Genomic DNA, 11206 nt, shown 5'->3' with positions numbered 1-11206 from the left:
ATAACATACACAAAAGGTCGTTTTACTAAAAACAAGAATTTAACCCATATTTGCCACTAGATGGAGCCAATTTATGTAATGTTCATGTTTACAGTCTTAGTGAAGTAGATCCAGTGGTTCTCAGTTCCAGTGCTGTGGACCCACTGCTCTGCACATTTAGTTATGTCTCGCTTAGGCCTGGGACACACCAGAGGATTTACAAACCTTAACCAATTTTAAAACTGTGGAAGATCACAGACATAGACAGTTTCAGTTGATTTTTAGCCTAGCATGTCTGGGGCTGCCAAGTTTCAACTATAGAAACACACAACATCCGGTAGGTGACGCTTGCTTGCTCTCATCGGCTATTGCGAGTATCACATCAGAGGCAGAGCAAGAGTCCTAAATATCAAACATGTTGGATATGTACGATTTGGGATCATAGAGGCATTGACGCAATTGGGAGTAGTAATTTTTTGGACAACACGTTGGCTGCAACAAGCCTCAAATCAGGTGCAAATCAGGCCTAAAATTGTGCTTAAAATCTTTGTGTGGGTGGCCAGACTTATCAAACACACCCAGTTCAGTTCATGGCTCTCTCTGCTAACGAGCTGATGATCTGAATCAGGTGTGTTAAATAAGAGAGACATGCACAATGTGCAGAGCCGGGGGTCCCCGAGACTGGAACTGAGAACCAGCGGATGCTCTCAAGCAATACTTTCACAGAATTCGTATTGGTCCAATGCCTTTGTTGCCTCAGCTTAAAATTATGGTTATGACCAGATCTAGGGTAAGGCTGCAACATAAACTGAAATCAACAATCAAAGATCCTTTATACATTTATTTACAGAACCACAGAGTAAAAGCACAACTTTAGGGGTGAGCAAAGGCCAGAACAACAAACAAACAACAAGCCAGCCCTTAACAGAAAAGACTAAATTCCTTAACAAAAGAAAAAAAAATACAATATGCTACCCTAACTCACTATCTAATGAAAAACAGGAGAAAACAATATTTCCAAAAGAAAATGGCACTCATCCCCTACAGCTTGCAAGTGTGGCAAAGAGTATTTACAATACTTTACAAAACATACAAAATTGCAAACGAGATTGACAACACCTTATCAACTCAAAACCAAAATCCACACTGCACACAATAGACAGATCAACAGGCAAGCTAAGAGCATCAACACCCTGTAGCAAACACACAACAGCACATGTACAATGGAACAAGTTGAGCAGAGCTCCCTCCTCAAGCACAGCAGATCCTTTTATTGCTGCTCCTTGGTCCCATTAGTACCAATCAGATCTGGAGATCACTTTGGTAAGATCCAATCCTGTGAAAGAAAGAATGCTATGAGAGAGAGAGAGAGAGAGAGAGAGAGAGAGGGGGCCAGCAATGCAAGACACACACACAATATGTCTCAAGACGTAACACCCCCACCCATAAATGTCAAACCACGCTTTGACAAAGTTAAACACCACTAAACTTCAAATTACAGGTTCTAAGGGGTTGACACAGTAGCACATCTACACATCACCCAGGATTTGCTACTGGCTTTTGGGAAAACACCTGCCAAAGCCAAATCATTACCTAGCATGAGGTCGACACCATCAACAGGAAGTCTGGAGCATACAATATTGTTTTCTTCCGTTTTTCATTAGATAGGGAGTTAGGGTAGCATATTATATTTTTATTTAGTTTTTCTTTTGTTAGGGAATTGAGTCTTTTCTGTTAGGAGCTGGCTTGGTGTTTGTTTGTTGTTTTGGCCTTTGCTCACCCCTGAAGTTGTGCTTTTACTCTGTGGTTCTATAAATAAATGTATAAAGGATCTTTGATTGTTGATTTCAGTTTATGTTGCAGCCTTCCTTTAGACAGGGTTGTAACATTACATTATTCCAAAATAACTTCACAAAATAGTAATTTATAATGCTAAATAGTCATCCTGTTTATTTACTCTGAAATGTTGCAGTTTGCATAATACATCCACATATGGAATAAATTAATGGAATAAATAATTATACCACTTACCCAAATTTTTAAAGACCTGGCAACCATCTTATTGTATTTTTGCAGCGAGTTTTGCATGCAGTATTTCTTTTAGAAAATGTATAGTTGGATATAGGCCTACTCTTTGAGTCATGTTTATATTTACAGAAGTTTTAGAGTAAAATATTGAATATTAAACTAACACATTTCATTTTTATAATCACACCTACAGGAGGTTGAAGGATTTTGGTTTGACCCAATGAATATAAATAGAGCAAGAGAAAACCACAAGTGGAGAGCTTTTAGCACACTCTGCAAACATAAAGCACTGTGACATTTACAAGCAGGTCACTTTGTTGTAGTAAAGAAACCGGGTTAAAAAGGCTTTTTTTTTTTTTTTTTTTTTTTTTTTTTACTTGTCTGAATTTAGAAAAGCAAACTAGTCTACAGCTCTCGTTATTACTGCTATACAAAGATATGTTGTGATATTTTAAATTTAACCAGATAGTGATGGAAAATCTGAAAACAGTTAAATATCAGGTAAATCTGGGAAATGTTGCTTGTTTAAAGTGTATTGACATAACAATACTAATGTGTGACATTTAAAGATTGTTACAGACTTTCTCTGTCAGTGATTTGTGAGCTCATTGATTTGATTTTGTTTGATCTGGTTTTGAAAGAAAAGGTTAAAACACACACAGACAATTCTTTGAAAAGAAAATAACATGTTCAGTAATTTTAAGGTGAATCACTGAATGAGCAGCTCTTAGTCTTTGTCTTCTGCACAATGGGTGTTCATCTTCAGTCTCATGTGTCTCGCTGTGGGTTTCCTGAATAACGCTGTTTAATTGTCACACTCAAACCAAACTGAGACCCTGAACCTTCACCAGTTTTCTGTGGTTTTGAGCTGGATGGAAAAACGACCTGATCATCATGCAAATACAAAAACACCTCCAGAATTTGTGAGAAACTTTGAGACAGAAAACATCAAACGTCATTTTCAAGTCTATGAATATTACAATAACAACAAATCATTTGAAAAAAATGCTAATAATTACTGTTCATTTGCATGTACTGTGAATATTTAGATCAGGCCTGAGGGTGATACAAAATAAAATTCATAAAATTATTATTCAGACTCAGACTCAGATATTCTCCTTTGCAGAAAGTACAAACGTTTCTCATTGTCTTTCATGATGATAATTAGATAATCATGCTTTTATATTGTATTTCTGGATGTTTCTGTATTTCTGGATGAAAACTAGATTCAGTCATCGTCTATGTTAAAGTTGTTAATGAGAGTCAGTGCCATACAATGACAATGTTTGCCAATTCAACTATAATATAAAAAATAATGTAAATAATAATTGATTCTCTGTTTCTATAACTTGAAATAAGTGTAATAAACAAGAAATAATAGCAAAAAAATGTTTATTTTCCAATTAATAAAATATATGATTCTACTGTAAAACTCTTATATCAGAAAAAAGACCATGAGCACGAATGAACTAAAAAAAAACAAAAACAAAAAAAAAACAACAACAAATGTGTCTTGTATATACAAATCTAAAGCAGGTCAAAGACAGTCATTTGAACAGCTTTAAGAGCTGCTATTAAGGAGTCTTTATTAACTGTTAAAAGCTGCTGTGTGTCTATTTGGAGTGGAAACTTTACAGTATCTTCTAGAAGTGTCAGTCAAGGGGTTTATTTCCTGTTTTTATCACACCCTCAAATAAACTGACATGACAAACTATTTTAAACACGTGAAAGAAGCAACATGAGCAGCAGCGGAAACTTTCAAATTTCTCATGATTCACACACTGAACTGAACGACCCTCATCAAACCCAACAACTGTCAATGCTAAATTATGGATTATAATAGCATAAATAACATTTGTATCAACAAACTCTGAGTGTAAACAAATGTGAAATATATATTTATATATATAATTATTCAGATGCGTTGACCTGACCATGTTTTGCTTAAGTGTTATCTGACATTATCAAGATGAATTTGTTCTGACAAAGTTTAACTTTAACTTGTTTAACTTATGAGTTCTTCTCATATTTTATTTTCATTTTATAAACTATAGTGAATATGATAATGTGTGAAATTTTGCATGTGTTGAAGGTAAAGATTGAAGAGGTGTGATTTTAGCCGAGTCTTGACAATGGCTAAGGACTGTTGGGGTTGTGTTTTTTGGGTCGTTCCACCAGGAGGGAACATTTCATTTAAAAGTCTGTGAAAGTGATTTTGTGCCTCTTTGGGTTGAACAATAATGTGTCGTTCACTTGCAGAACACAAGCTTCTAGAGGGCACATAAGTCTGAAGTAATGAATGTAGGTAAAGGGATGCAGAGCCAGTGGTGGTTTTGTAGGCAAACATCAATGCCTTGAATTTTAGCAGCTATTGGTAGCCAGTGCAAACTGATAAACAGAGGTGTGACGTGTATTCTTTTTGGATGGACAGAACAAGAGCTTGAACAAGGAGTTGTGAAGCATGTTCCGAAAGAAAGGGCCTGATCTTCTTGATGTTGAATAAAGCAAATCTGCAGGACCAGTTTTAGCAATGTGGTCTGAGAAAGTCAGCTGATCATCAATTGTTACTCCAAGGTTTCTGGCTGTTTTGGAAGGAGTTATGGTTGATGTGCCTAACTGGATGGAGAAATTGTGATGAAATTGTTTGATGGAACCACAAGTAGTTCTGTCTTGGCAAGTTTGAGTTGAAGGGGATGGTCCTTCATCCAGCAAGAAATGTCTGTTAGACAGGCTGAGATGTGAGCAGCTATCATCGGATCATCAGGATGGAATGAGAGGTAGAGTTGAGTGTCTTCAGGATAGCAGTGGTATGAAAAGCCATGTTTCTGAATGACAGAACCTAGTGATGCCATGTAGACAGAGAAGAGAAGTGGTCCAAGAACAGAGCCCTGAGGCACCCCAGTAGTTAGATGTTGCGACTTGGACACCTCACCTCTCCAAGATACTTTGAAGGACCTATATGATAGGTAAGACTCAAACTCCTGGAGTGCGGTTCCTGAGATGCCCTTTGCCAGTAGGGTTGACAGGAGGATCTGTTGGTTAACTGTGTCAAAAGCAGCAGACAGATCCAGCAAGATAATTATTGTAGATCTGGATTCTGCTTTTGCCAGTCTTAGGGCTTCAACAACTGAGAGCAAGGCAGTCTCGGCTGAATGTAAAACTTCTAAAACCAGACTGGTTGCTGGGAAATGTTTTAAAGAGCATGCAAGAGTTAGACGAATTGTTAATTTTGTTATGATAGTATGTCCTTTTAGCAGTGGAGACATTAGCAGAGAAAGAAGAGAGAAGTGACTGATAAACATTAAGGTCAGTAGTATTTTTTGATTTGCACCACACCATTTCAGCAGCCCTGAGCTTAGAATGATGCTCGTGGAGAACATCAGACAGCCAATGGGCAGAAGGGGTGGTAAGACCTATACCTATATGGTACTATATATCATAGTTTTTAAAAATATTGGTGTAATGTGTGATGATCTGTTATAAGTGAGTTAGTTGAGTCTCATGTGGTGAATTTGATCGTGGCATAATCAGAGTGAATCTCATCCTCACTGAATCTGACTGTAGCATCACTGAGAGACTCTTCATGCTTCTGGAAACTGACAGCAGTGTACAGGAGCTCATCAGAGGGGATTGTGGGTAATTCATCATGACTGTTCATTTGGACTGATTGAGGATCTGAGAGAGAATCATGTCTGCTGTCTGCACATGATGACTGAATGCAGATAAAATATAACTTAGTGAGAAAACATCTTATCAGCACAATATATGTACAAACACACACAGTGTAACTCACTATTGTATTGTTCTTCCTCTTTCTCTTGTCTGATGTTGAGAGTCTTCCTAATTACCCAAAACAAAATGAATTAATCAGTGAGAGAAAGACAAACACAATCAACATTAAATATCAGCAGCATCTGAGACAGAAACTCAGTGAGTGAGATTAACTGAAGCAGCTCAGAGACACTCAACAATTTAATTAAATGATTCAAGAGATAAATATTGAAACAGTGTCACCTCGTCTCTTGTGTCTTAATTTGCACACAGTCAGAGTGAATCCACCGATCAGCAGCAGAATCACACAAACACTAATAATGATGATCATGGAGAAATCTGAGAATAAAACACACCAACATTGAGTGTTAATTAATTTGCATGTATTAGGAACAAATCTGACTGATCAAATTAAACTAAATTATGAAAGAAAAGCACATTTTAGTCTCTCTTGTGCAGACATGCACACAGCTCTACTGTACTTTTTCTCTCTGTTGAGTCTCATGTGGGTTTCCTGAATAAAGACATTTAGTTCTTCACAACCAACTTAAACTAAGACTCTGAACCTCCAGCTCATCTCTGTGGTTTTGATGTGAAATGAAAACACCTTCATCATGCACACTAAACACTTCCTGCACTTATGAGCAATGTCACAAAATAAGATTCAAAGGTTTCTTAAGGAATAAAGAAATCATATGGAAACTTTTATATGGGATTATCAAGAATCACAAAACAAACAAACAAAACTGACAAGTTAGGAAAAAAAATAACATGTTTGAAATAAAGCCCCATAAAAATTCAGAGACCCAGATGTGCAGTAGGTCAATCATTTCATCTGGTGAGAATAAATTACTATACTGATACTTAATTAGTTATGTGAGACAATAAAACACAAGTTAGTGCATTAAATTTTAGAGAAACAAAAACAATATATTAGACACCAAGAATGGCTTAGATCTGTAAGTGTTCATATTTGAAATTGCAAATAAAACAAAGTTATCTTACGTCTATCCTTATCCTTGCTGACATTTAAATGCACTTTAGTGATGATGTGAGCTCCACACCAGTATATCCCAGAATCCTCTTCTCTCAGATCAGTGATGTTCACAGTAAAGACTCCAGTAGATGCTTCATCACTGAAAGAGAATCGATCATCTCTGATCGTCTCCAATGAAACTCCATCCTTCACACACATGGAGGCTTCATGTGCTTTGCAGAAGATTTTCTGATCTTCATCATGATGTCTGCACTGGATTGACACGTCGTCTCTTTCATACTTAATCAAGTTCAGCTCTAGAAATGTTTACAGACACAAGAACATCAATTCACAGCCGTAGTTTCACATATTCAGATGCAGAAACCTTCCTCACCCTCGTTCATGATGACGATCATATGAGTGTAAAGATAATTGAGCTCTGTTTCTAATGTCACTGCACACCAGTATTTCCCAGCATCCTCTGCTGTCAGTCCAGTGATGGTCCCAGTGAAGACACCTGCAGTGACGTCATCATTCAGAGTCAATCTGCGAGTCTTGGTCTCTTTCTCTTCTCTCACAGTCTCACTGAGAGGATTTCTGTCTCTAGTGGAGCACTTCCCCTTACAGAGAGACTTTGGCTTTGATTTATAGATTGAATCATAAGGGCAGATGATCTCAGCAGATTCTCCTTCATGTCTTACTACTGGAGGCACTAAAAACAATGAAACACAGACATTTAACACAAATGATTGTGGATATAATGTGTTTACTACAGTGAAATCATGTGAATGGACTCACTGATGAGGTTGAGCTGAATTTTAGTGTTCAGGGAGATGAAAGTCAGATATGTGTCTCTGGTTTCTGCTCCACACCAGTAAACTCCAGCATCTCTCACACTCACATTACTGATGCTCACTGTAACAACTCTCTCTTCATTTCTCTCTGATGAACCACTAATTTCTGTCACTTTAGATGAGCTGATGGTTTGGCAGATGTGATAATCAAGCTCTTTGCAGAAATGAACTTCATGCTCCTCTGGGATCTGACAGGTGATGTTGACTTCTCCACCAAGATACACAGATTCAGTCACACTCTTTGGATAGTTTGCATCTATGAATTACAAAAATTCCAGAAAAATCAGAACAAATAATTTACAAACACAAGGTAAAATACTTGCGGTTCCTCACCGTGTGTGACGTTCAGCTGTAGTTCAGTGAAGCTCTCAGTATAGTCAGATACTTTAACTCCACACCTGTATGTTCCTGCATCTGCAGCTTTCAGCTCTCTAAAAAACACCATCAAGACTCCTGCTCTGGTGTCGTCATATAAAGAAACATCTCCATTCTCCATCCATTCACCCTGAACTCCTGGATTCTTCCTCTCTGTACATCCGTCTGATTCTTTACAGATATATTTTGGGTTGGTTTTGTATTGAGGATGTTCACACTTGATCATCAAACCACCTCCTGAGCATCCGCTCACTACAGACATGCTCACTTTATGCTTAATATGCAGATGAACAGTATTAATAATGGAGTAACTGTATGAGTATTTATTGATCGAAACTCCACATAAATAAACTCCTCCATCATTTGGTGTCAGAGGAGAAATAACCACAGTCATGAGTCGTTGATCTTTTTTATCAGTTAAACTGAACCTTACATTCTTTCTCTGAGTGGTGTTTATCATTTCGTCAATGGAGTCTTTTTTTTCTTTGAAGATGATCTTGGAATAATAAATATGATTCTGTGAATATTCACAGTTGAAGGTGGCAGTTAGTCCATTATTCACCTCTACTGTCTTTGCCACGTTACAGCAGGAACCTGTCATTAACATATAAGAGAACATATTTATAGAATTTGCATGTGAGATATTTTGTTTAGTATAGTTTTGAGGATGGTGCTGGGCTGAATATACTGTTAACTAGGATGACCAAATGACCTCTTAAAAAAGCAATTTCTAAATCACTTTAGAATTAGCCACATAAATAAGTAAATAAATGAAAACTGCTTCTAAAAGAGCAGCATCAGGTACAGTAATAAATGGCTGATCCCTTTACAGTGCCCTAGTGAAAATATAAATTCAGACAAATTTCTAAACTTTCTGTGCTTTTTCCCGGTCGGGCCTGATGTGCAAAGTACATCCATGCCATTGTCAAAAAAGGTGCAAATTAGATGCTTGTGACGTTAGTTCAGCAAAGCACAAAACATCAGTCAATGGAGAGAGTTTGTCTGCTAAGTTAACAGTAAGAATTAATTTGTTAACATAGTTAATGCATTAAATTAACTAATAATAAATGATTTAGTTAAATCATTAAATTAACTAATAATTAATAATTATATTTAAAATTAACATTCAACTAGTTTAATAAATGCTCTAAAAAAAGTACTCTATGATCTTGACTTGACCATTTTTATTTAATGTTCAGCCTAGATTGAACATTTTAAATTGAAATCTACTGTAAATATACTGGAGGTGTTCCTAAATAGTATATTTTGTATGTGTTTCATAGGTCAATATTACTCACCAACTAACACATCCAAATTTATTTCAACAACCTCTGAACCTGAAATCCCAATCCTGTATCTTCCAGAGTCCTGTGCATTTAGTTCTCTAATGAAAAGCATGATGTGTTTGTTTTTGTTGAGATACAGAATGAATCTTCCTTTATTAATCCACTGATCTTCTTCGTATTTGTTTATTATTGTATTCCACCCTGTGTGGATTTGTTTTTGCAGATATTGAGTGTTACTGGTTGAAGACCTCCCAGAATCCACAAGAACACTTCCTCCAGAATACCCCGTGACGCTAAAGCATCTCACTGCAGCTGTCAATTAAGTGACGAAGTGAAGTGAAGTGACGTGACATTCAGCCAAGTATGGTGACCCATACTCAGGATTCGTGCTCTGCATTTAACCCATCCGAAGTGCACACACACAGAGCAGTGAACACACACACACTGTGAACACACACCCGGAGCAGTGGGCAGCCATTTTATGCTGCGGCGCCCGGGGAGCAGTTGGGGGTTCGATGCCTTGCTCAAGGACACCTAAGTCATGGTATTGAAGGTGGAGAGAGAACTGTACATGCACTCCCCCCCACCCCACAATTCCTGCCGGCCCGAGACTCGAACTCACAACCCTTCGATTGGGAGTCCGACTCTCTAACCATTAGGCCACGACTTCCCCACAGTATTAGATTGATACTGTGATCAGAAAGCTGATGAACAGAAAACAGCATCATTACTGCAGTGATGAAAGAGAAAAGCTCTGACCTGAGATCAGGTAGAAAGTGAGGAAGATAAGGAGGATCTTCATTGTGAGTTGAGTTCAGTCTTCTTTCTGCTGAATGATCTCTGTGTGAATCTCTCTGTCTCTACATCTGTCTGCTTTAGTTACTTCCTTTTTATTCAGCTCTTTATCAGTAATGAGCAGCTTTACTGGCTCCTCCCACCATCACCACTGACTAAATATCACATTAATCACATCGAAAGAGTGCCACCTAGTGGAGGTACACTGTCTGATACTCAGAGCTCACACAGGTTTCATGTTATCTACTGTATATAAGGACAAATGCAATTAGTTCGGTTGATTCAATTCAGAAAACTTCCTTTCTCACATCACTAGTCTGATATACAGGTGCATCTCAATAAATTAGAATGTCATGGAAAAGTTCATTTATTTCAGTAATTCAACTCAAACTGTGAAACTCGTTTATTAAATACATTCAATGCACACAGACTGAAGTAGTTTAAGTTTTTGGTTCTTTTAATTGTGATGATTTTGGCTCACATTTAACAAAAAACCACCAATTCACTATCTCAACAAATTAGAATACTTCATAAGACCCCAAAAAAATAAAAAATGAATACATTTTAATGAATTGTTGGCCTTCTGGAAAGTATGTGATCAGTTTGTGGCACTGCTGAGGTGGTATTCTTTGACAGTGGCCTTCAGCTCATCTGCATTGTTTGGTCTCTTGTTTCTCTGACAATACTTCATAGATTCTCTCTGGGGTTCAGGTCTGGTGAGTTTGCTGGCCAGTCAAGCACACCAACACCATGGTCATTTAACCAACTGCTGGTGCTTTTGGCAGTGTGGGGGGGTGCCAAATCCTGCTGGAAAATGAAATCAGCATCTTCAAAAAGCTGGTCAGCAGAAGGAAGCATGAAGTGCTCCAAAATTTCTTGGTAAACGGGTGCAGTGACTTTGGTTTACAAAAAACACAATGGACCAACACCAGCAGATGACATTGCACCCCAAATCATCACAGACTGTGGAAACTTAACACTGGACTTCAAGCAAATTGGGCTATGAGCTTCTCCACCCTTCCTCCAGAATCTAGGACCTTGGTTTCCAAATGAAATACAAAACTTACTCTCATCTGAAAAGAGGAGTTTGGACCACTGGGCAACAGTCCAGTTCTTCTTCTCCTTAGCCCAGGTAAGACGCC

The 11206-nt window shown here is 37.7% G+C and overlaps 1 protein-coding gene across 1 annotated transcript; it reads right to left on the bottom strand.

Annotated features, from left to right (window-relative positions):
• Positions 1-4973: 4973 nt before the first annotated feature.
• LOC109061512 (polymeric immunoglobulin receptor-like) lies at positions 4974-10379 on the bottom strand. The gene is made up of 9 exons (XM_042769205.1): positions 10029-10379; positions 9282-9581; positions 7942-8577; positions 7553-7864; positions 7149-7466; positions 6784-7071; positions 6022-6117; positions 5801-5847; positions 4974-5719 (listed from the first exon to the last, which is right to left on the bottom strand). Exons 1-9 carry the CDS (start codon positions 10069-10071, stop codon positions 5507-5509), a joined length of 2253 nt encoding a protein of 750 aa, XP_042625139.1. The 5' UTR covers positions 10072-10379; the 3' UTR covers positions 4974-5506.
• Between the last annotated feature and the right edge of the window lie 827 nt (positions 10380-11206).

This window comes from Cyprinus carpio, chromosome A1 (genome assembly GCF_018340385.1).
Source record: "Cyprinus carpio isolate SPL01 chromosome A1, ASM1834038v1, whole genome shotgun sequence".
NCBI lineage: Eukaryota > Metazoa > Chordata > Actinopteri > Cypriniformes > Cyprinidae > Cyprinus > Cyprinus carpio.
Note: the sequence above shows the minus strand (reverse complement) of the source record. Positions and strands in the feature narration are given on the sequence as shown.

Coding starts and splice junctions, on each gene's coding strand:
- LOC109061512 (XM_042769205.1), bottom strand. CDS start 10,071: ATGAAGATCCTCCTTATCTTCCTCACTTTCTACCTGATCTCAG. Junction 9,582..10,028: donor CACTTTCTACCTGATCTCAG/GTCAGAGCTTTT, acceptor CTTAATTGACAG/CTGCAGTGAGATGCTTTAGC. Junction 7,865..7,941: donor ACAGCTGAACGTCACACACG/GTGAGGAACCGC, acceptor TGTAATTCATAG/ATGCAAACTATCCAAAGAGT.